Source organism: Talpa europaea (genome assembly GCF_964194135.1).
Source record: "Talpa europaea genome assembly, chromosome: 14".
NCBI lineage: Eukaryota > Metazoa > Chordata > Mammalia > Eulipotyphla > Talpidae > Talpa > Talpa europaea.
The window spans coordinates 18,389,566-18,415,736 of record NC_140082.1 but is presented as its reverse complement, the minus strand read 5'-3'; the positions used below and the strand labels follow the sequence as shown (position 1 = coordinate 18,415,736).

General features: G+C 46.7%; 1 protein-coding gene across 1 annotated transcript in view; it reads left to right on the top strand.

Moving 5' to 3' along the window:
• Positions 1-26,171, top strand: part of MYO18B (myosin XVIIIB) — a gene marked incomplete at both ends in the record, with an annotated part of 216,639 nt that overhangs the window by 166,118 nt on the left and 24,350 nt on the right. Inside the window, one exon of the mRNA XM_084253221.1 lies at positions 23,806-23,936. Coding sequence (XP_084109347.1) covers positions 23,806-23,936 — 131 coding nt within the window. The remainder of the gene's footprint in view (positions 1-23,805; positions 23,937-26,171) is intronic.

Sequence of the window (26,171 nt, the reverse complement as noted above, 5' to 3'; positions counted from 1 at the left end):
TCGGCCAGATCAGAGTGGCAAACATTTATTGAGTCCTTCTACTCCCCCATCCTTTGCAGATGTTGTTTTCCTTCATTCTTAACATCACTGCCAATAGGTTGAGGTAGGGCATGGAAGGGCCTTTCCCAGGACTGTAGGGTCAGGAGAGGCAGAACAGGGATCAGGGTCCCTGTGTGTCCAGCTCTAAGGGTATCACAGTGACATCTTGCCGGCCTTTCAACCCAGCCCTGAGGAACAATGGCTCTGCTGTGGGAGACCCCAAAAAAGGATCCCACACTCTGGGCCCGGTGAGATGCAAGGAGGATGTTGATGGATCTCCCCAGTGTCCCTTTCCTCCTGTCACCCAGCGTGTGCCATTTGTCACTGCTGGTGTTGGTTTAAAGGGCTGCGAGTTGTTTCATGTGAATGATTTACACCTTTCACTGGCGCACCAGCACGTCCAGATCAGAATCAATTACCCCGCCACTGGAACTTCTCTTCCTGGAAGAAAGAAAAGTGAAGTTTTGCCATTAATTTTAGTAAATGTACTATTCCTGGTGACTCCAGGAGCCATTATGGAAAAAACAGTCTGGCGCTACATCCTTCCAGCTCCTTTGTCGTTGGAGCGATGAGACAGCTCATCCGTGGATTTATGCCCTGTTGTTATTCCATAGTCACAGGATGCAGGGGAAACCCCCTCAGGCCCAGGGCAGGGAGCCAAGGGGAGGCAAGGGGCATTGGGAAGAGAGTCGATGGTTACCAGAAGGACTTTTGGTCCATGCACCTATGCTGGAGGCTACTCCTGTTGGGTTTACCCTTCATCACCTCGACCTGACTTGCAAGTCTCAACTTTGCCTTGAGCCCCATGTCCTTTTTGCAAGCTTCCCAGGTATTGGAAAACTTAGATGGCACTTCCTCTCAGTCTTAGCTATCCACCCAGGAACACAACTAGAATCTCCAGACCTGTCTCCCACTGGCTCTTGAGGATTAGTGGTCACTTCTGATTGTACCCTATTAAGGTATCTTTCTAAGTCCATCCACTTCTGTCCCATCCCTGCTTCCTCTGTATTTAACATGCAGCCTCTCTGGTCTGGGCGCCTACAGGTACATTCTAAATTGTCTCCCCACTTTGCTTTACTCTTGCTCCTCCCTGAAGAAAATCTTTCCAGAATGGCACATTTTACCATGTTACTCTTCTGCTGAGAAATCTTCCATGGCACTCCATTGCCTTCATAACAAAGCTCCAACTCCTTCCCCTGGTCTACAAGAGCCTCTGCAGATTTTTTCTGCTTGTCAACTCCTGGTATGTTTTACTCAAGCATGAAAGGAAGTGTTCCGGGCCCAACAGTATGTTATTTCTTGACTCCCTTTTTCTCATGCATGCCTCTGCCTGCCTACTCAACCTTCAACATTTAGATCAGGCATCACCTTCAGGAAGCCCTTTTGGTTATCTTTACACCTTGCTGGGTTAAGCACCTTCTTTGTGTTTACACAGCCTTCTGTGTGCACAATACCCATGCATGTATCACCCAGTTATTGTAACGGCTTGAGTTCTTAGAACTCCAGAGAAAGGGTTTCGACTCAATTCGACTCTGAGCCTCCATCCCCCAGTTCAGGGTCATGTGCAAGGCAGATTCACAGTAACTGTTCACTGAGTAGGTTCTTCAAACATCACCTGAACCCTGTAAGGCATCAGATTTACCTCTTTTGAGATCAGCTCAAAACATGTCTTAAAAATTGAAACTGTTGATATGAACACAACCTACTATGCGCTATTTAGTAAATAGCCTGTCATAAGGGGAGGGGTGTTCAGACCTGAATGGAGCAGGTCTGTGCTCTTGGAGAGCACACCATCAAGAAAGGAGATGCTTATGTCCCTAAGGGACTCTCATACAAGATGGGATATGTGAGTGAAAGAGGAAGTCATTTGCTACAACCAGGAGCCCCAGAGAAGATTGCATGGAGGATGCACCAGTGGATTTCTTAGATGAAGCAATATTGGGTGGCAGCTTTGGGGGAGCCGTCGCCCCATCATGTTCAGCGTGACCACCTCGCACTGGCATTCAGTAGCTGTCTAGCGAATACCTGCTGCATGTCAGGTAATGCCCAGGTCTGCAGAAAGGCAGAGATACACCAGAGAGAGGGATCTAAACACACCTTCTCCTTCCTCTCTTCTCTTCCTTCTTTCTCATCGAAGGCCCAGTGAAGGACAAATGAAAAATCACTTCCTCCCTATTGTCTTCTGCTTCCTGCTGTTTTTTAGCTCACACCTGTCTAGTCTCAGACATGTCCCCACCTCTCCCTCCTGCTCTCACGGACTTGTTTAGAATGTTGCAGGGAGGCTGCAGATTAGTTTCTTTAGGGGCTACCTCATTAATTACCAAAAATTGGCAGGGTTAAAACAACACAGATTTTTTCTTTCACCATTCCAGAGACCAGAAATCTGAAATCAAGGCTATGGTAGGGAGCTATACTCTAGAGCTGTACTTCCTCATAGCTCTAAGGGAGAGTGCTTCCTTCTTTTTCCAACTTCCAGTGGCTGCAGGCATGTCTTAGCTGCTGCAAGCGAACTAATCCCTCCCTTCACATGGTCTTTGTCTTTGTACCTGTCCTCGTCTTATAGGGGCACTAGTCGTAGGAAGGAAAAAGACAGTAGCAGCTCCAGAAAAACCTAATCCCAACCTTTCCAAGACCCAGAGGCAACTTCACAGCAGAATCTAATTCTGAGTGGAATTGAAGGCCTCGCTGCAGACTATGTACTTTTAATAATGTTTAAATAAAACATAGGAGCATGGGTATGATCTCCTTACTGAGCCTGGCTTGTCAGCTGCCCGGGTAGAGTCATAAATAGTTAATAGACAACCACTTATGGTTCTACTTCTGTTAAATCCAGCATCAATTATATATGGTCCATGCATTATTTACGTGGTGTTACTTTGGGGTATATTTTCTACCTTCAGTGGGGAAAAGGAAAAGAATGTGAGGCCTGAAAACAAATGAGAGGGTAGCTCCCTTCTGTATTGGTGCATTTCCCTGTAAGGAGAAAGCCTCCCATTGACATGATTGAGAGATTAGAGTGAACTTGGACGTGAGAGGCCTTTGCCATACCACCAGGAAAAAAGCTTGGGACAGTGCTGGGCTCAGAGGTGTTTAGCAACCAGTTCTCCAGGCTCAATGGAGTCTTGATTTATAGTGTTTGCCAATATCTATGGTGTAAATCCTCCCACCAGGGCAGATTTCCAGCTAACACATGGAATTGTTTAACGCAGAATTGGGAAGCAACGCGCTGTAGCACATCCTGATAGAACATTCCCACCGATTAGATATGATAGATGAAAATATACTTCAGAAGCACAGATGACAGTAAAATGTTAGTAAAGCAATTAGGAAGCAATGCATTCTGAGTATGTTATCTTTATTTTTGACATGGTTTATTTAATTTCAAGTGATTTCATTTAATTTTTAATAATAGTTGTGTTTGACAACTGGCTCTCAAAATTCCTAAAAATTTAGCAGTCAGCTCTTGCAAGCTGGTAGGCTCCGTTCCAGCATCCCATTGACTTGACGTTTCCTTGGGTAGGTCCGCCATGCCCTGGGCAGGAGGCTGTGGTGGAGTGGAAGGAGCATGAGTGTGCAGTCAGAAGGCTCTTAAGTCTCATCACTCACCACCCTTTTAAAGCAATGTTTCTTTACCATCAAAACTGTCTTCTTGAGAACATTCTTTGACCCCAGGCATAAAATGGGTGCTCACATCTACTTGAAGAGACTCAGGCTATGGTCCTCTGACCTTTCCTCTTTGTCCACTTTCCCCTGTCTTCTGAGACTCTGGCCACATCAGGTAGAGTCCTCAGAAAACTCAAAGACAGATTTGTCTAGTTTCCATGCTGGTGTTTGTTTGTTTGTTTGTTTGTTTGTTTTTGCCACCCAAAGACTTGTGTTTCTAAACTCTACATGTGGAACCCAGCACCCTCCCTTTGCTTCCCAGGTAGGTGCGGGGGTGGGGAGAGGTCAATTCATCAAACCCAGAGTTGAGGGTTTCATTTTAAAAAGAGCTCAGCGTTTTCCTTTTGCAAATGGCTGTGAACTTCTAAGCATAAAGATGAATTATTTTGGCTGGGAACTGAGTATTTAAAAAGGCTTTCCATATGGAGGGCATTTGGGGCCACAAGCAGGGTGTAAATAACACCTTTTATGGCTCTCCTGACAGGGAGATAGCTCTCCTAATTACTGCCCGTTATCTCAGTGTGATCTGAAATGACCCAACACGTTTATAAACTCTTGTGTTCGCAGACTGCTTTCAGTCCCCACTCTTAATGGCCTCCTGCATGCATTCCCAGAGGGCTGACTGACAGGGGGAGGGGGAAAAGGGTATTTATATCACACCCCTTTGAGGCAACATGGTCCCCTGCTTGTCTCCCCACACAGAATTCTGTTCGAAACAAATTTGATCCTCAAAGACTTAGGGTCTGTTGCCAAGCCCCAGACATGTTTCTGAAATGGAATTCTTGCAAGCTGTCTTTATCCCAAATGGTGAATGTGCTTGTCTCAATTCAAAAGGTGTTATCATCTAATGAAATGAGTTTCTTTGCGTCTGCTTCTGAGATGAGATATCTTGATAACAAAATCTATTACCAAAAGCCTACCTCGGAATAATTGGGTCTATTACTCCCCGACTTGTGGCTTTGTTTCTGCATTGGAAACAGGCTCTCTAGTAATTAATCAGAATTTAAAATTGCTAATACCAATTACAAATAATGTGTGGAGTCTCAAGATGGCAAACAGAAGAGGAGATACTAATCTTGTCCCCTGAGACTTCATCAATTGAACTTTTGTCACCTTAGACTTGCTGAAAATTAGAGTAACTTAACTCTGTAAAGTTAATTACTTAAAAAAAGAAAGGGGGAGCTATTGATTGAATGTTGCAGGTGTACATTAAATTATTCAAATAAATCCAATTTAAATTGTTTAGATGAGATTATGTTTCACTTAATTGCACATCAAAGAGGGTTGGGAAGGTTAATCTTCACAATTGAAAGCAGGATCATTGTCACAAATGCACATGCTCAGAAGACAGTGGTCCCAAGGAAAACTGGAGGACCCCAAGTCAGACCCTAGCGCTCTGACTCATCCCCAAATTGCAATTTGATTTGAAGGGTAATTTATCTTTTGGGTGCTGTGTTTTTAAAACTGAGTTTAATGAAAAGGAGAAGACCTCAGAACTTGAGGATAGACCAAGCATAAGGGACACATTTTTTACTGGGAAGACTGGCTGGTTTGGAGTTCTCAGGATGTGGAAGTGGGAAAGATGAGGGAACTGGTCTAATGACTCTTTAGGTAGTAAGTGACAGAAACAAAATTCAAATTGGCTTAAAATTAAGGTAATATATCGGTTCATCTAATAGAATAAGTTTAATGACCTCTGGGTTCAGGTACAGTGGAATTCAGGGACTCAATGATATCAACAGGCTGAGTCCAGGACACTAGGATCAGCTTCTGCCAGTTTGCCAGAGCTAATTGCATGATCTCTTCCCATCTTGGTATTCAATGACATCACATCAGCAAATTGACATTAATCATCAAGGGAGAATTTACACCAGGGAAATTGGAAAATGCTATAAACCATGGATCTTTCCCTCCTTAGAGACAATGTTTAACTCTTACCAGCACTCTACTGCCTGACTTCCTCTCTCACTGTCTCCATCTTAGGTAGGTTTTGCCCTGTCTTGAAGACAGTGGGGCTGAAAGATGACCACCAGCCAATTCAGTGATAAGAAGTCCCCAACAGTCAAAAAAAAAAAAGAAAGTCCAGAAATGGAATGTCATTGATTCCAGTTGTCCTGGTTTGAGGTCCATGACCAATCCTAAAGCAAGCACTAGTGCCTAAAGGATTGTTCTGGTAGAACAATCTGGTGGAACAATTCATGGCCAGTCCTGAACCCAGGAGTAGAGCCAGGCCCACTCTAACCACATGATTGGAGAGTGGGGGAAGAAGAATCCCCCCAAGAACTGAAATGGGGGTGCCAGAAGGAGAATGGGTTCCAGGGAGGTAACTCCTAGGCTGCTATAATAAAATATTATAGACTGGGTGGCTTGTAAACACTAGAAATTTAACTCTAATAGCTGTAGAGACTGGGAAGTCCAGGATCAAAGCATGGTTGTATTTTGGTTAGGGCCTTCTTGCTAGTTCCATAGCTGGTACCTTCTTGCTGTTTGCTCTGTGGCAACAAGGGACTAAGGATCTCTCTGGCTTCTATTACAAGAGCCTCAGTCTCATTCATGAGGGCTTCATCCTCATGACCTAATCATCTCCCAAAGGTCTAACCTACTAACATTATCACCTTGGGGGTTTCAACATATGAATTTGGGGGGCAGGACATAAATATTTAGACCAAAGCAATCATTGTCATCCCTGTCATCACTACCACCACCACCTCTATCACCACCACTCCCACCATCATCACCACCATCACTATCACCACCACCACCAGCATGGCCGCTGTCACCATCACCACCACCACAAGAGTGAGACCAAAAGCAGAGAACATCACAGAGCCTCTTTAGAAGTAGACAAGCTCTGAGCTTCAGAGCACAGAGGTGTAAGACCAGACTTTTCCATTCTGAGAATTCTGAAATTCATCCCCGAAGTGCTGTGTCCCCCTTGCGATCCATGAGTTCACGGATGCCTCCTTATTTGTGCTCAGTGTCTTGGGCATTGCTTCATTGGAATTCTGCCCTTTCCCCAGCCTTCCCTTGGCTGCACGCCAGGTAAATGATGCGGCGCCCATCCTGCTGCATGTCACCTCCACCGCCACTCAGATAATTAGAATCAACACATTCATTTCCCTAACAGCATTCTCATCTTACCTCCAAAAAATTTTCAAATGGAAAAAGAAAGGCAAGAACATGCTACATCTGTCCTTGTTCAGGCAATTTGCAGCCGTCCGCAGCTGACATCTATCCAGCTGGGTGGCAGAGCAAGATTTCCTGTTAGCTTTTGGTGGGAGATGACGTGGTCGATACTGTTATTAAAGTTTGGCAACGGTTTAGAGACAAAGCGACTGGCTGGAGAGAAGCTTATAAACAAACACTCGGGGAATCCTTTGGGCTCCTGCCTTTGTGAGCTAATTGCTTGGTGGGTGGGGAGGAAAGAAGACTAATGTCACTTCTCAGTAAACAAAAGGAAACTCAGAAAATAAGGTGATTTTCACTTCTTCCTGAGAACTAAAACTTCCTGAGGTTGTACCCACATGGCAATTGGGCGCTCTATGCCAGGAATAGGCAGGGACATCCTATATGTAAAGGGCCAATTAGCAAATAGTTTAGATTTGTGGGCTGTACTGCCTCTGACAGAATTACTCAACTGCTACAATAGAGCAAAAGCAGCCACAGGCAATACATGAATGAATGGGCACGGTTGTGTTCCAATAAAACTTTATTTACAAACACAGGCTGTGGGCTGGATTTGGCCCATAGCATGTGGTTTGTCAATTCCTGCTTTAAGCTGTATTCAGAAAAGTGGTCAGGGATGGACAGTAGTGCTTCATGTAAACCCTGGCACTGGCCTTTCAGCTGTCTTTTCTGAGTCTCAGTTTCCTTATCTATAAAATGGATTATGAGATAGTCAGGAAATTAAGGAATGTCTGTACATATTAAATGACCCACAAATTGTAACTGTTCCTAGAACCCATCTCCTCAGCCCCATCTGAAAATCCTGAAGAGTGAACTGTTTAAGGAAGCCTCCCTGCACACTTTCTGGTTGGCCCCAGCTACAGTTACAAGTTTGGTGATGCAGGTCTTTTTGTAGCTCACTTGAAAGTCTAGGGACTCTGGGTTTCTACCACTGCCCTCCCACATCCAGATGTCTTCCCTGCCTCAGCCTCCAGGTACTGCCTCGGCTGGAAAGTCCCATGTACACAAATCAAGATTCCATGTACTCACGTCCACTGTTAGAGGGAGTTTATGTTGTAGTTTAATGTTGGACCGACATGAAAGGCTGCGTCTGCAAAGTCAAGAACACTGCGTTTCAAATCTAATGTCATATTTACATTTTATCTGGGTATGTCTTAGGGGTAGGGTCCATAAGATTCAGGCAGGATCTTAGGGACAGTTGCTACTTTTGTGTGATGATTACTAATAGTTAAGACTCGTTAAACCAGACAGTGGAAAAGATTACTTTTCATAGGAAAAGTGCGAACATCCTCTTGATTTGTGATTCTCTGAGTTTGTCCATTTGTGTCTTTTTGGGGTGTCAGCAAAAGGTTGGTTTTAACTGGGGTTACTTATAGCTTATATCTACCTATTAGATAGGTAGATATTGTTGTTGCTATTATTTGTAGGGCAGCCTATCATGTATGCCGAACTTAATGCTTATTTTAAGGTTTAGGTCAACGAATTCTTCCAAATGCCTTGTGACCTACCACCTTGCTTTTCAAAATGTAACTTGTACACCAGCAGCCTTGGGTGCAGAAATGCAGAATCTCAGATCTGCTCCACGGCTTTGAGTCAAGACTTACTTTTGCATTTGCTGGGACTGCAACCCCCAGCCCGGTCTCTGACATAGGTTCTTCAGGAGATCACTGAGGAGATGGAAGCTGAGAGAGGTTAGAGACAGGACTTCTCATCCCGCAGAGCCTGTTTCCCAACTTACCTATGGTCTGCCTCACAAATCAAATCTATGATTTTGGTTATTTTGCTTCTGCTCCTTTTCCCCTCAACTACACCATCAGCTTCCTGTGGATAGGTATGAATTTTTGATCTTTCCAGAGTGGGATCAAAAAGGTAACATGCTCAAAGCAGGGGTTCAAATGTCTACTACCTGTTGAGTGACTCAATGAAACATTTGCATTTGCAAAAGGTAGGTGTGGCTATCATAATCAACTAGTATGGTTTCCTGGACACAGATGCCTTTTAATGCTTTGCATTTTTAGTAAAGAGTAATGTTAGAGGCCAAGGGCTCTTAAAAGTTTGGAGCTTCTCTAGTTTTCTTCCCTGCAGTGCTGCTTTCAGCAAACAGGACAGGGGAAAACATGGTGCTTTAGATTATTTTCTACTTCACTATAATATATACAAATTCCCTAGAATGGTGGTGTTCAGTGTGGTAACCACAAGCCTCAGGGGGCTGTTCACATTTAAGTTAATTAAAATTAAATAAAATTAGAAATTCAGTTACTCAGTCACTTTGACCACATATCAAGTGCTCAGTAGCCACGTGTGAACACCAGGCATAATCTCAAGCAGACATAATTGTTTTGTGTATAATACAAGTTCTTCCCCTTTGTTCTCATTTTATTCACAATTCCCTTCCAGACTTCTCCCTAGGGTAGAGCTCATCAGACCACAACGCCACTTGCTTTTCAAACCCTATTTTATGCACATATGACTTTTCTCATCATATCATTGTCATGTGGAGGGGGAGGGTTTGTTCATGGAGCCACCGAGAGTAGTGCATGCTTGGCGAAACCCTCAGCTCCTTTAGTTAAACCCCGCCTGTGCCTGAGGTCTCCCTAGGCTTGAGCTGGCAAGAATGCAAACATGGTCATCTATTCTCGGTATTTTGCCCATTTTTCTACAAGGTGGACCACGCATCTGCATTTTTTTGAAAACTGGAAAACTCTTTTTTGAAAAACTTGTTTATGTCTGCTAATTAACTTTCATAGCTTTTCCTTCCCAAACACAAGAGTTCCTCCTTATGATCCATGTGTCTACTCAGTATTTAGACCACAAAGACTTAGCTGTTACTGGAATGACAGCATCATAGAATGACGATGGACAAGACCTTAGACGCTTCAAACTAGATAATGGTAGGCCTAGGAGCATCTCAAATCGTTAGACATACATAAATCTTAGGAAGTTGAACCATATACATTTGCCATTTGCATAGTTCAAAATGACTGAATACAGTTGATTTCAGGCAGCTCAACCTGAGAAAAGCGTGGATACAAGGTACATTGTTAGATGTGGATACAGCATACATTGTTAGAATTTTTAACTCCTAAACTACAGAATTTTAAAATCTTAAAGAGTTTCAGAACAGGGACAGGCAAACATTTTTAACAGAGTCTGAGAGTAAGCAAGTTGTTGCTACTTTCTTGACCACAGAGTCTCTGTGTCTTGACATCTGAACTCTACTCTGATGAGCAGACATGACATGCTTACTCTGAATGTAGACAATCCATCCATGAATGAATGTGATTGTTTACTTACAAGAATAGGCTCAAGCCAAATGTGACCCAAGGGCCATGGTTTGCTGCCCCCGTTTGGAACACAGGAGCCGAAGCAGTTCCATCAAGCATTTGAATTGCACAGAAGACTCACAGACTTTTTCCTGCAATTCTGAAGAACCCCATTCAAATATGGATTCATTTTAAGGACAGTTTTGCCTGGTTCAGACCACTGTCTCTCCTAGGTGAACATCTGGCCCCTAGAGAGGTAATAAGGGGAAGAAAAGGCCTCCACTGCTACTGCTACTATGCTTCCTGGCCCCAGGAGAGAATCCAAGAGCCATGTCCCTGACCTAAGGGAAAATAGTGAGGCCAAAAGAATTGAGGCCTGGCTTCCGAATTGCTGGTCAGGCCCTGAGAGCCAGCCTCTCGACCAGAGTGGAAACATCCCAAGTGCCTGGGGGGGCAGAATTGATAGACCAGGAAAGAGCCAGTGGGCCCCAGCTGAGAGCTGGATGTGATGAGGCCGTTCATCCGAGAGGCACGTGCAGCAGGACCATAACCTTGAGATGCGGAGGGAAAAAGAGAGAGCAGCCCACTTAGCAGTTGTTTTTCTTTCCTGCTGAGTCAATAAATGAATAAATGGACCATGAGTGGCCAAGTGGCTGATATAATTTTAGACTCCATCAAAAGGAAGATCGCAAAGTGTATGGAGGGAGCTTCTACATCTTCATGTCCCCCTGCTGGGAGCACAGGCTCACTAATGTCACCATCTGAGTGGCATCTGGAAGGAGGCAGGACCGTCTGGGAGCTGGCATTTATTACCTGCCTGCTCCATGGCAGACTCTGCAAAGCACTTTCCACACACCATCTAATTAAATCTACACATTCAGCCTCACGAGCGAGGTAATATTTTTATCTCTATTTTACGCATTAAAAAAAAGAGGCTTCGGAGAGGTGAAGTGACTTGCCCGAGCCTCAGTGGCAAGGCAAGATTGGCACCAGGATATTGGACCTCATCTCTTGGACACCTATATTCTTGACCACCATGGCAGCATTTTCTGGGCATCACATGCACACAGATCCCCTGGGGATGTTGTGAAAATGTTGGCTCAGGTCATCAGGTCTGAGACAGAGCCTAGGAAACTGTATTTCTAAACAGCAGCTCCTGCTGCTGGCCTGGACACTTCTGTTGTCAGAGCTGGCACTGCACCATGCTTTCTCCTGATTCCAGGACCCCTGAAGTCATGGAAGGGGTAGCTGGACGCCTGTGCCATGGGGTCACACAGCAGAAAGTGGTTTGTTCAGGATTCAAATTCAAATCTGCCTGTTGCAGAGTTTGTGTCTTTTCTAAACTGTCCACCGCCTGCCCTATGCTCTGAGCTTGGTTCCCAACAGGGGCCCTTCCACCCCTCAAGTAATATTTTGCAATATCTGGGGATGTTGGCTGGTGCAGTATCAATGTTTTAGGTTGGCAAAACTTGGGGGCAGGGTGCTCTAGAGGGTAGAGGCCAGGGATGCTGCGCAGGATCCTCAAATGCACAGGCTGCCCCCCATACCCCACAACAAAGAACTACCTGGTTCTAAATGTCAATAATGCCGGCGCTGGGAAGCCCTGCATTTCAGCTCTGTTCTTCAGTCCAGAAAATAAAAACTCATCCAGAATTCGTCTCTGGAGGCCACAAAGTGCCCTTGAATTAGAGAGTTATGAGCATTTGAAAGCACCCCACTAAAAAGTGGCATAAATAAATGAGAATCATAAGTGCAAAAAAAAAATAAACACCAACCCATTTCCCAATCAATAGAGAAACTTTCCACTACTTTGAGAGGAGCCTAGGGTGTTCACATCTCTGTAACATCCTCTCACCTCGGCAGATGGAAGCCAATCAAGTCTAGAAATCATTGTCTTAATCTCTGGCCATTATCACGCCTGGCCACACGCTGTTTATCGGCGTCTTTTGCTGTTTATGTCACACCCGCCGTTTTCTCTGACAGTAACCCCCCCCCCCACCCACCCATTCCTTAGGCAGATGGCATTGACTCTAGTCCAATGTGGAGAAGGCCAGGCCTGGCATTGATTGCCAACACCGATAGCTCTGGCCCACGTCCTCCGTGATCAATGCCTGGGGAGACGTCGCCAATCATGCGAGACTATTGATGAGGGTTGACTTATCCGGGGCGTTGTTTCTCCCTGTTCACCCGAGTTCATTAATGATGGTCCTTTGGCTGGGCGGGAATGTTGGCTGGGACTTCACTCATTACCAGGCGATCGAATGTGCCTGGAAAGGGGAGTGGATCTCTGGAGAGGAAAGGAACAAGTATGACAAATAAAGATTTCAAATGTATTCAGCTCTTCACAGTGTACAAAGCGCTTGAACGTGACTTGAGGCTCGCTGTATTGATGATAGAGGGAATCGATATCTTTTGTAGAGTTGAGGGCATAGACTCTAGAATGTATTCATTGGAACCAGAGGGGTTGGGGCACATGGGGGGCCAATTCCTCATCTTGAGCCTGGTGAGTGACTCAGCTCCACCCCTGTGCCACCTCCTCCTGGCTGTGACTGTCTGGCGTCTGTGCTGGCATTTGGTCTTCTTAGTCACCGCTGGCCTGGATAACTCTATTCAAGGGGTGATGTTCCAATTCCATATTTTGCAGTCAGCATCTGCAACCCTCAGCCCTGTCTCTCCTGCGGTGCCCTGGACACATATGGAGGATGCCAACACGGTGAAGCTAACTGACCTGGGGTTAGGGGTCGTGTTAACAGTAATGACTTTTTCTAACTCTCGAGCATGTGTACATGACTTGCAACCTGGCAGTAAGGGAGTGGAATAAAGTGTGAGCATGTTTGGAGAGGGGGATTTGGGGAACCATGTCTGGGGGAGCATGCTTGGGGCATTAAAATAGTGTGGCCATTGGAGCTCAACTTGCGTGCACCAGACACACAAACTAGGAGTGTGAGAGAGCTGGAGGAAAGGGGTTAGGATGAGGAAACATCAAAATAGAGTTTTAGAGACCCCCAAACTTGCCACGGAGCTCTGAGAACAGGAAAAGTCTAGTGTTCAGCGAGTACCTGCTATGTTCTGTGCAGCGTTTCAAACCCCTTCCACCCACAACTCCCCAACTAGCCCCACTGTCAGCAGCCCCGCTGCCATCCTTCCCGCGTTACAGATGAGGGAGGAGGGTCAGGTGGGTGGGCGACGAGATTTGCCGGGGGTCACGCTGTAAGTGGTGGAGCTGGGCTGCAAGCCCATGTCTGTGTGTGCTGAAGCCCAGCTGAGGCCTGAGTCATGGATTTAGAGCTGGCAGAATTTAAAGCTAATGTGGTTATGTGGTGACTTCTAAGTTCCAGGTACTCCCTCCACCAGGCATTTGGGATAGCAGGCTGATCAGGTACGGCATTACTCATGAGAGGATCTCAATATAGCAGGAAAGAGACTTGGAAAACAACTACAGTTTGATGGGATATGAGCTTACTCCAGTGGCTTGTACAAATGCTAGCGGCACAGAGAAGGAAGGAGCTGATTCTACCCAGGGCAGCAGAGAGGCATCCTGCAAAAGGTACCTGTGGAGTGGGTCTTGAAAGATGAGTAGGAGTTGTCAGAGCAGGGAAGAGCATTTCAAGTGGAGGAATGGTAGCAGCCAAGGCACAGAGACATGAAAGAACATTGCATGGTTGGGAGCCGGTAAAGAGTAGAAATCACTGTGGTGTGGGGTGCAGAGTGTGGGCAGTGGAAGCAGAAGACACTGGGAGGCACTGGGAGAGCAACTGTGAAGGGCTCGATAAGCCAAAACACACAAATTGAAAATGTGTGAAGTGAGGAGGCACAGAAGCATATTAAACAGGGGAGGACATGATCAGAATGAAGAGATTCTCCCTTGGATACTTCGTGGAGCACGGCTAGAGGGGGGCCTGGATCCGTGAAAGGAAGACCCATCCACAGCTACAAGCACCTTTGGGAGATGATGATGGAGACTGAAACTATGATGAGGGACTAGGACTAGAAAGCAGGAGAACCTTGCAAGTGATTAGCCCATTGTATTGATAAGATGTTTGAGGGCCCGAGAAGGGACATCACAATTTGTTCTCACACGAACTTCCTTAGAACCCGTAGCCACTTGAGAAGTTTCAAAGTCCAGTTTCCCTTCTTCTGCAATCACATGGGCTAATGGGCTGAGAAGAAATATGAGTTTCATTTCCATTTAAATTGAAATAAGACATGTCAAAGGTGGCTTGATAATTACCGCCTGGAACAATGGCCCTCTGATGCAGGAAGTGTAGTACCGGTATATGTGGTACAGATAATTTTTGCATTTGAGACTTAATTATGTTGATGTAATTATTCCTCTGTCAGGAAAATTGGGTGGCACAGATATGTCATATTTGCATTTGAGCAGAAAAATGAAATGCCTTTCTTCTTTTTCTTTCAGGAAGCAAATCGGGTAGGTGGCTGGGAAGTCAGGAGGGGGTGTCTGGAGTTCACCCTAGGCACAGGTGTCTGTCTCCAGGTGGGGGTTCCATGAAGCCCCTTTGGAGTATCAACTTTGAGAGGGTTGACTTCGTGACAGTCCTTCTTGCCCCTTTCTGAGGATGCTGCATCTGAACACACAGGGTAGAGGAGGCTGTAGGGCTGGGAAGGCAATGAGCTCTGAATAGCTAGATATGTAAGGAACTTTAGGGAGTTAAAGGGATTATTTGCAAGCCTTAGGATTCAAAGAAGCATGCTGGTGCCTCTGAATCCTATCCCCTGCCCTATCTGTCTCCATCCCGTTAGCCTTTGACCCTCAGCCTCATTTTTCTTCCATGGACAAGGGTCTCATGCCTGCCCAAAGAATCTGCCCTTCACCACTCCTTCACCATCAGGGGAAGCTTGAGATCCCAAGAACCAAGTCCTAAGCCCCATCATGACCCCATTATTGCTCAAGGAGTCAGTGTTTAGGCAAAAATGGTTGGCAAAAATGGCTTCTCTGCTGAGTGTGAAATGGAGAGTAGAGAGAGGAGCGTGCTTGCTAGCTGAGAGAGGTCCTGGGTCAGAAAGGCCCAGGTTCTAGCTCTGCCTCAGCCACCCAGTGGTCCAGTGACCTTGGCCATGAGCCTTGGCTTTGGCCCCTGGTATATGGTGTGCGTATCCAAGGCTGTTTATGTGATGTGTGAGTGCACACAGCAAATACATACATCTTAGACTTTCTGCAGGCAAGATCCTTACCATCTAGACTTTAAACAGCCCGAGTTGCCTAAATTTAAGTTCCTAGAAGGCTGTAAAGTTCTTCAGGCAATAGTTGGGGGCTTTTAAAAACCATTAACTTGAAAAATAAGAAGGGAAAAGAAAGACAACAAGCAGGTGTCTGGAGTCTCACACTCTTCTGCCTTGAAATACTGGGGCTCTGTTGAGATCATGAAGAATCCCAGCAGGATAAGCTTGGGGGCTACAGAGCAGGGGCAATGCTAGAATGGGAAGAATTTCAGGGTGGCCAAGGTTTTTCTTTGTGGGTGGGGGAGTCAGTTGGTTTGAGAGCTTTATATACACAAATATGAAAATTTCCAGTGTTGTGTGGTAGCAGCTTCCCCCGCCGCCGCCCCGCCCAAGGAGTTCACACCCTGTTGTCACCATCTCCTGTATTTTATCAGAGTTGTTTGAGTGACCAGTAGATTCTGTATAGATGAGGATATGCCACTTCTGGAGCTCAGTTAAAAAGGGCACTTGGCCTTCACTTTGGGATCCCTTGCTCTGGGTCAGCCGATCGCCACATCAAGAGGACACTTGAGGAGACTGTGAGGCCCTTGGTGGCAGGGGCCTCTGCCATGTGAGTGAACCTCCTGGAAGGGACCCTTGGGTGTCAGTCAAGCCTTGGGGCAACCTTAGCTGTGATCCACCCCTGGACCAGAACCTCATGACAGAGCCTGTATGTGTTTCCTATTGTTACAACAACTTGCTACAAAAGCAGTAGCTTAAAATAACAGTTTATCCTCTAATATTTAGATAAATTATGTAGTCAGAGTTTCAGGTGAGTCTGCAGGGGTTGAAATCAAGGCATAAGCAGGGCTGGATCCTTCTGGAAGCTCCAGGGCACTATCCACTGCGCCTCTTGTCACTTCCAGAGGAGGTCAGAGGTTTTGGCTCTGACTCCATCATCCCATAGCTGCTTTCCCCCTTCCCCTCCTTCACTCTCTTATCAGGGCTCTTAGGATTACATTTAGCACCTGCCCAGATAATCCAGGATCATCTCCCCATCTCAAGATCCTCGATTTCATCACACTTGCAAAATCCTTCTTACCTTAGGTTAACATACTCACATCTGTTGGGATTAGGATGTGGACACGTTTGGGAGCTGTTAGTCATGATCCCAGAGACTCTGAGCCAGAACCACCCAGAATAAGCCAATCCTCAACTTCTGACCCACAGAAAACCATAAGAGATGGCCAATAATATTTGATATTTCAAAATTGTTGAAGAATGTGTTATGTAGCCATAACTAACAGAGTCAAGAGATTTGTAATCCAGAGTTTGATCCCATGACACTTGAAGTTCATAATTTTGGAGATCTTATGTATCTCTGAAATACACATCTAGAAAACTATATAAATCTTCTAAGTGTTCTGTAAACTTTTACAAACTGAAAATACTCTTGTCTTTCTTTAATGATGGAAACTGTATTTGGCCTGGATGCTTTTGTGCTCTGTACCAGTACTTCTCCTGTTTTCTTTCAGATTCATTCCTGCCTCTTCTCTGCTCTGCTCTAGAATCGTAGGAAGCTGCATTTCCAAGCATGCCTTCTGGTGGGTGCAGCCCATAAAGGGCAGGAGGAAAGAAGCCAGGGGAGGGTATCCTGGCTTTGCACTGCCTGGGGAGGGTATCCCTGGCAGCAACTGAGCCCCTCTAATTCCAAATCCCAGTAGGAACTCCCCCTCCATGAAGCAGCCTTCCACCGGGCCACCCTGCTGAGGGTTCTCCTCCCACTGGATGGCCCAGCTTCTTGACCTCTCCTTCCAGCCCTCGTTGGCAGTGCCTTCTTACTGTTGCTAATCTTTCCTGGCTTCTCACATTTCCCATCACCCAGACAACCATTTCCCTGTATTAAATTCTTTTGGTTGAATGATCTAGAGCAGTTTCTATTTTCCTGACTGATACATGCTCCTTTGAAGCATTATATCATATCCTCCGGCTTTGGCAAAATAGCATTAAGTTTTTAGGCTTCAGTTTCTGGGGGAAAAAAAAAAAGGAGGCTTCCAATACCTGCAGGCTTCATATTTTTGGAGTCTTTACTTAGAAGGAAATGGGAACATTTGTTCTGTATCAAGTATGTGCCATTGTACTAGTTATACCAGATATTTGTAGTTTTGCTTTCATTTGTTTCTTGTAACCCCCTTTGGTTGGTAAATAATTGTATCATCTTAACAGATGAAAAAAGTAAGAAAAGGACCAATCACTCCTCAAAATTTACATTCATCTGCTTCTAAAGTTAGTGTTTCTCTGGCTATTTCCATGTTGTTAGTACTTTGCATCTTCCCTCCTTGTCAGGCCCCCCACCCCTGAAAAAAAGGCAGCCAACTAATATAAGTGTCTTCCTGGAGGATTCAAAAGGCATTTTTAGGAGGGTTGAAAGTACTTATTTATTTATTTTTTGTGTAGAAGAACTGGGGTACAGGCCAGAGATGTCGGGGGTGAGGGGATTCACGAGAGACAGAGTAGGGAGAAGAACAGGCGGATCTACTGAAATACACTGCTGAGGGGAGCAGTGGGTGAGACAGGAGAGGTCTGCTGTGCCATGTGGGGGTTAGCTCCCTGCTGGGGATTGAACTCAGGCCATAATGGTGATAGCACTGAGACTTAAGCCCTAGGCCACCATGGAGGCTCAGGGTTGAAAGCATTTAAAGCATGGCAAAGTTGGGAGTCCTGGTTGATGCTGAAAGATAGAGCAAAAGGCAATGCAGGGATGAAGCCCTTAGCTCTGTGGTTCAGAAAGGGGACTCTGGCCACAGATTGCCTGGGTCTGTGTGGTGATCAATTGGACATGCCTGCCACTGGTCAAGAAAAGAGTGGGAGACATTGCCAATTATTTCTTAACCCTTTGGAAAAAGGTAGATCTGAGCTTGAATCTGTGTCACTTTCTAGCTGTGTTACTTTGGAATGAGTCTCTCTGTGTCTGTTACCATATCATAAAAATAAAATAATTTTGGGGATGATTATGAAGAAAATGATAGTGATAACCACCTTCTCCTCGGGCCTTATTTCTACTGGAGGATGGGCTCCCTTTTCTTGTCTTAAGAGAATTTGATGCATACTTCCTGATTTTCCAATGGGCACTCCAACTCTTCCCTTTCCCAAAATGAGACTGAACACTTCCTTCCAAGATGGCCTTGGGAAACTTGCCAGGATGCAATTCACAGGGCTTTTATCATCCCCTGCAACCTCATTTTTCCCAAGAGAGTGGATGATTGGAATGGAACAGTCAAAGTTCCTCATGATCTTTCTTTCTGGGGAGCCTTCCCCACCTCTGGAGACACAGGCATCCTTGGAGCCACGGGATGCAAAGGGTGGGGAAGGAGCTATTGGCTGGGATCAGGAGCCCTGGGCCCAACTCTCAAGTCATCATGTCTTGGTTGCACATTTCTTGGCAAGTGGCTCAACCTCTCTGAGGCTCAACTTGCTCATTATAAAATGAGAACGAAGAGGCTGCAAGGCATCAAGCTGGTCAATCAGGGGACCGACTCTTTCTTGTGATGTCAAAGAAGAATAAGCTTGTATATTTTTAATTTTCCAATAATAAAAGTAATGCATACTCTTTGCAGAAAATCTTAAAAAATATACCCAGGAAAATTTAAAAATCACTTGCTATTTCAACGCACAGAAATAATAACTCTGCTACTGCTTTTTAATATTCTTCAGTTAATGTATTTATATAATACATTATATAAATTGGACTCTGAGGGTGTTTATAAATGTGAGGTAAGGCATTTCAAACATTTGGCAGAGTGCCTGTCCATGTAGGAGATTTATTACTTATTAATCAATTCAACAAGTATGTGCTTTGCGTCAAATTAGGAATATTTGTATGTATGTATCTATATATACACATATGCACATACATTTGTATATATACATGTCAATAAAATAGCATGTATGTATATACAATTTTTTTGAGCACCAGGATCTGTAACATGAAGCTCCTATTCATGTTTACTGCATCGAAGAAAATAATAAGATGAATTTTCATCAGGTCTTTTTTTTGAGGGGGGGGAATGTTTCCAAATAGTCTGATCTATAATGTAAACTATGTGAAATTAACTTTTGGAGGTCTTGGGGGGCACTTTGAAAGGTTAGAGAGGCAACCTCCGGAGTCCAGAGATTGATGTAGGCTTGTCCTGTGCATCTGCATATGGGAGAGGATCCTCTGAAGATTAAGATGCCCTGGGCAGAGAAAACAAACAACAGTTTTAAATATTAGCCTCTAATTAAACTTCAGAAGAGATGATTTTAATTGTATCCCCTAATTATCATGTGAACTGTTTTCCACTCTGCCAACACTAGTTTTCATGCTCCAGGGGGGAGTAGCTTGGGAGTTTAACAAGGGTTAATGATTCTCTTAAGGGATGCTGGGGAGGCCAGCAAGCATGCATGATACATGTCTATTTATCTCTATGTGAATGGTGTGTATGCTTTCACGAATGTTCCCTCCTTCATTAATCACTTCTGATCATGTAATAACACCGTTCGCTTAACCCCAATGCGTTATCTTGAGTGCCTGCTGTGTTTCAGATACCAGCAATACAGAGAGAAGGTAGATGCAAGCATGTAAGCTCTGTGGAAGTTGGGACATCATCTATCGATATCATTTGTACCTAGGTCAGTGTTGGCGCATAGTAGGTGCTCACTAAATGTTTATTGAAAAAATGATGAGTATATATAATGAATATGTGCTGTGTATCAGTATATCTTGCATGGCTAATACAATGCATGCACCACTACATTGTAGCTACATTTAATGTTGGTGTATGATATATTTATTAGTGGGTTTTTGCTTCATGCTTCTTGCGATCTAAATAGGTCTACTTCCTGACATTCTGCCCAGCTTCTCCATGATCCAAATCTCCAGAGAGAGAGCATCAGAGAAGACTAAGCTCACACCTGTATTGCACAGCCTCCTTAGCTTGTCATGGTCTTGACCTCATTGTGGCCCACTTCTTGGTCCTTGGAGGGTGGGAGAAGGCATGACGCCCTGTCCTGAGATGAGTGTGAAGTGTCCCCCTCATACTCCGTGTATGCCCCTCTGGGGTGTGCCCTTTCGTGTCTCTTGAGTGGTCTCTGGCTGGAACCTTGTTTTGTCTGCCCCAGGGAGACTGTTTGGGGCACCGCATCCGTTTTGCCTAATGACTTGGTCTCTGTAATCAGCAGGCTCGATTTGGTTTTCAAGTTGAAGCAGGAAAGGTTTGCTGATTGCTGATTACACAAGACTCTACATTTTCTAGATTGTCTCCTTGGGGTGTTCCCATGGAGCCTGATATGACTCCCCTGGCAGGTGGAGGATGGGGTGTGGAGAGCACAGGGCCATGGTGGAAGGCGGGAGGAGGTAGCAGTCCCCCTGACCCTGTCCTGGGCCCACGTACCCTCTGCCCTTCATGATTTCTTGCTCTCAACAATCCTCGCTCTGTTTAGCCAACTCATGACTCTGCTGCTCTTGATTTTCAGCCAGGTCTTTCCCCTTAAGGATAGTGAAAAGGTTTTGGACCAGGGCTCTGCATCCCATCTCCTTATTCTCTTTGTGGACTTGACTGACCTCCCCAGTGACATGGGGACAACTGCCCAATGCTCCTTATCTCCTTTGAGAATTAAATGATTACAGTGCTACCATTGCTCAAGCCTTTCCTTTCTGCCAAGTTCTTGTAGTCCTCACGACAACCCTGTGCAGGGAGGCCACTAACGCACTTATTTTACCCATGGGAATCAGAGCAGTTGTGTAACTTGCTAAAGATCACACAGCCAGTGAGTGGCAGGGCTGGGATTTGAACCTGGGCATCCAAACTCCAGAGTTTTCATATTATGGGTTTGACTATCTTGGGTTCCCATTTTGTCTGTCCACCCACTTACCCCCAGCCACTCAGCCTTGAGACACAGTGCCCACCCTGTCCTGTCCTCTTGCCTACCAACAGGCTTCCTCAGGTTGATTTTAGGCCTTAGTTCCCTCTGCACAGCATGGTCGCAGGCAAACTTTCCTGGCATGTGCTCAGTGTTCTGTGGGGACGTCTGTGTTCCTCCAGGCCACGCAGCATGTGGCCTAGAGATCTCTCGCCAGAGAAACTGAGCCCAGGGTCTCCAGTTCAGCTTTGTGGTCTCCCCACTGTGGGACCTCAGTCAGGTCATTTTCTCCTCTGGGCTTCCCCACATGCCTAAAATGGCTCTGAGAAAGTCTCTCCCTGTCTTCCAAAGACATAGTGCCTTGTCCTGAGAGAGAAGGTGGCCGATTCCCAGAGGCTCTGTTGGCCTGGTCATAGGAAGGAGCTGGGCTTAGGCAGATGCTCCCATAAGCTGCTGGGATTTTATACCCAGCCATTTTGGGGGTATCTGTATGAGCTGCTATGCTGGCAGCCTGGGGCAGCACCCACCTTGGCATCCCACAGTTGTTTATCTGTCATTTCCTGACAGTCCTCGGCTTCCCACTCAGGCCCCACCTGAGGTCTCCGCTTACCTTGTCAGCCCCAGGATGGGATTTCACTGCTGGAGGCTTCAGTCAGCTCCACGGTACCACTGGCCCCTCGCACACCACCCTGACTCTCTCCAGCTCCACCCGGCCCTGCTTGCAGCTCTCTCTTTCTCAAATTAGAAAAGACTCAAAATCAGTTGACAGGCAGAGACTTACCTGGTGTAGATGGACACACTGCTCTACCCAGGAGGACTAGGCATGTCCCTGTAGCAGGCAGCAGTCCTGGTCCACACTGACCTCCTCTGGGTGTGCACATAGAGCCCCAGAATCACTGCACTGGGAGCAGGATGGACCAGGGTTCAAATCCAGGCTCTGCTCCTTACTGCTCTGAGTGACTTTTCTGGCCCCTTTCCTCATCAGCCAACTAAAGGTGACGTCAGAGAGGGACCATGGGCTGTTCCAGGCCACACAGCTAGTGAGTAAAATGGGGAGCTAGGAGCTGCACTTAGATCTGATCTAAATCCTTATATTTTCACCCCTCTACACTCTCATTAGTTGATGTATGTATGTGCATGTTCCTTAAAACAACAGTTAAAAATAAAATTCACATCATTCAAACAACTTAAAAGAAAAGCCCAGAAACCCTCCAGCCCCACCCGTAAGTATTCTCAACTCGCCAAGGAATTTTCCCAAGTGTACGTGTGGTGTTCGCATGCAGATGCGGGCATGGTGTTTCTCGGTTCTATTCCATTTGCTTAATATTATTTCACAGAAGCATTCCACGCTGCCCTAATCCTTATTTCTGATGTTAATGTCTGCCTAATGGCATCCCAGTGACACACTGTGATTTCCCTACATTCCCAGTCGTTGGGTGATGAGGCGGCTTTCAGCTTCTCTGTGTCATTAATAGCGCCGTTCCAAGCATCCTCAGGACACAGCCTTGTTCTGCCTTTTGATTTATTCCTGGTAGGATCAATTCCCAGCAGGCGGGATTCCAGGTTTAACCCAGGGTTTCCAGAAAGGGCACTATTGACCTTTGGGCAGGGTAATTCTCATCCTGCTCATTGTGGGTTGCTGTGCAGCACCCCTGGCCTCTACCCATGAGATACCTGTGATACCCTCAAGTTGTGACAATAAAAAATGACTCTCCACATCTCCCAGTGTCCCGGGGGACACCTAGCCTCTGTTGACAGTCACTGCATTAAAGGGTGGATGTGAAATATCTTGCAAATGGAAGTCAGAGACTTTCTAGCATCTGGACAAAATCCGATTAGGGCAATATCAGAGAGTCAGGGGGCGTGCACTGAGAGGAAAGTTGGATGTGCCAGCGTGAGCTCTAGCATTACCATTAAACTTGCATGTCCCCAGGTTGCTCATCTGTGAAATGGGAGCAATAACAGTGACCGATCTGTCAGGCTTGAGAGGAATGCGCTGCTGAGTGGAAACACCCCCTCAGCACCAGACACAGAAAGTGCTCGACAAAGCCAGCGGTGGTTTCCTGCTGGAAACCCCACCCATTGCTATCTTTCCCTTTGCCACCTTTAAGGATGGAAAGTGGGGGAGTAGTTGTAGGAGCTGAAAGGAAGCCATTCTGTTCTCCTTCCCCCCACCTCCTGCTCCAGATCCACCCCTGGGGCAGAGGCTCAGCTTCCAGAACCACCTGTGTGAGTGTCTGGGAAGCATTGACCCATTACCCATGGAGTACTAGGGGTGCACTTTGCACTGGCAGCCTGGCAGTGCAGTTAGCAAGGCTGTAGGTTTGGACTTTCTGGGTTCAGCATCCCTGGTGTGGGTGAGTGAGCTCTGGTGTAGCCATGCCCTGGAGCCCCCAAGTACCCATTTCCTTTATAAACTTCAAAGCATCTCTGTGAGGCTCCAGTAACCCAGCCACAGAGCTCACCTCTCCCGGGTACCCATGCTGTCACAGGGGCTTGATGAAACCAGGCTCAGCCTGGGAGTGTCTCCCCTAGAGCTCTTGCGGTGGGGGTTCATGCCCGACGCCAACATGTGCTGTGTCTCCGTCTCCAGGAGAAGTACGTGGAAGAGCTTGCAGCGGTGAGACAGACCCTCCAGACAGACCTGGAGACGTCCATCCGGCGCATTGCTGACCTGCAGGCAGCCTTGGAAGAGGTGGCGTCCAGCGACAGTGACACAGAGAGGTAGGGAGAGGCTGGGTGCCGCAATGGAGCGCTGTACCCTGGGGAGACTGTTGTGGTCTTTTGTGGTCAGAGCTCCTACTCTTGGGTCAGGGAAATCCGGGAGTTTCATCTTTTGGGGGCTGGGGAGAAAATGGGCTGGCTTGAGGGAGAGAGACAGGATGCTTCCCTACTGGGGCTAATGTCTCCTTGTTACCCCCAAATTGCTGCCTTTGGGGAATTTGCCAAGCCTTTGGGGAATCAGTCTGGGGGAGCAGCTTCAAAGTGGACCCCAGTGTGTGGTCTTGGGCAAGTTATATGTCCTGCATGGGTCTGACCCGCATCTGTAGAGGGGCCTGATGATGTTGGACAACCCACATAAAACTGTCAGGTTTTGACCATTTTCACCCTACGGACGGGATGCTTGTTATCATCAACCCACCGCCTACCTCGGAGGGGTGTGAGAGAGAGTCTAGTAGGTTATTCGGTGACTGAAAACGGGGCCTGGGACATAGAAGTCCTGTGAGAACAGAAGCTGTGTAGGCACGGAACAGCGAGCATCCTTACCGAAGCAACGACTGACGCGAGGACAAAGAGGTGATCCTGGTGATTGGCAAGAGCACATAAACTCAATATTAGGGCTTCTTTCCTTCCTCAGAAGACAAGCCACTGTCCACTACCTCCGCTCTGCCTAGGCCGTGGGCAGCCTCCCAACCGGAGGAGTTTGAGGTGCCCTGACTGGGCACACCAACCCAGATTGCCCACCCTGCAGATGGGCTCTAGTGTCTGGCCCCCAGGGCCGCCCTCCAGCCTCGGCATTTTACTTCTGTGGAAGTCACCACCGCCTGTCTTGCTACAGCCTCTTTACCCCCACCCCTGCCTGTACAGCCCGGCCTGGGCATCTGGGAGAGACATTTTCTTCCCATAGCTTTGGATAGGATCAGGATGCTGTAAGCTGACACTCGGGGGTGGGGGTGGGGGTCTCTCCCACTGCCAGCAAGCCACCCTCCACACGGCAGTCTTTGGCTCTGTGGGTAGTGGTTCACTCTATAGTCAGAAAAATCAAGTATCAGACCACGGAGTGCAGCGTTCTCCTCTCTGGAGGATCCTGCATTGCACGTGGAGTCAGAATGCACAGGCGCTGCATTTCCTGCACAGAACTATGCCCTGCAGACCCCTCTTGCTAAGGTGAAAGCAGGGGCTGGCTATGACCTGTGGGAGGTGTGGGTGTGAGAGGCGCAGTGAGGAAAGTGGACAGAGCTGCCATGTCTCTGTGGTCTAGCCAGAAGACCTGGTCCTCTATTAGAGCTGCCCATCCAAGAGAAAAGCCTGGAAGGGAGCATAGCAACATTCTAAGGCCAAGGGGGGGTGCGATTCGTGTGACGTAAATTTTTGTTTCCTTCAAGTTTATTTATATTTTCTAAAATGTACTCAGCAGTCACACATGCATCCTTAGCACTGTCCCCTCACTGAATTTTTGCTCGTGTGAGTCCTGCACGGACTTCAGAGGTGGGCACAGGCTGTCCCGGGGGCCACCCTGGGCTGGGCAGGGCTGCTAGGAGGCTCATCACCTCAGACTCTCCTGGGAAGATGTTCATGCGGGAGGGCACACGGGCCCTCCCGTCTGCCACCCTCCTCCAGTCTGCTCCGTGTCGAGATAGAACTCCCTCTGTAATTGTGAGGCGCTTGTTGCTGGGCTGGCTTTTCTGTGGAGAGGAACATTAGAGTTTTGCATTCACCGCAGTCGTAGTGAATGGCTGCTCATCTTAGTTATTTCACTGGACATCAGGCCAGTGTCTGCTTATGAAGTTTCTTTTTGGGCCTTGAGGGGACCCTGCCCTCACCCTCATCCGAGTTTCCCTGACCTTTTCCTCTCTGGGCAACAAGCCTCTCTGTTTAACCCCTTCCCCAGTTCTGATTTGGCTGTTCTGAGCTCCAGTCCCCTGGGTCTGCAAGCAGTTGAGCTGAACCCCAGTTTTTGCCTGCATCGTCACCGTCTTTGGGGTCTTAGCTCTTCCCCCAGCTGGGATCCTGCATGGGCCTCTAGCTTTCACACAGCACCTGCCCCACAGTTCCTAAAGGTGGGAGGGATCTTGCCTGCATTTCAGGGTAAAGTGTGGAATGATTCTAGGATAACAGGTGTAAAGAAATGGTGTGCTGTCCCTGGAAAGCCCCACGCCACATGTATGGGGTTATCGCAGTGAGCAGTGGGGAGCCAGTGGAAGGTGTGGGCTCTGCATTTCAACAAGTCTGGTTTCT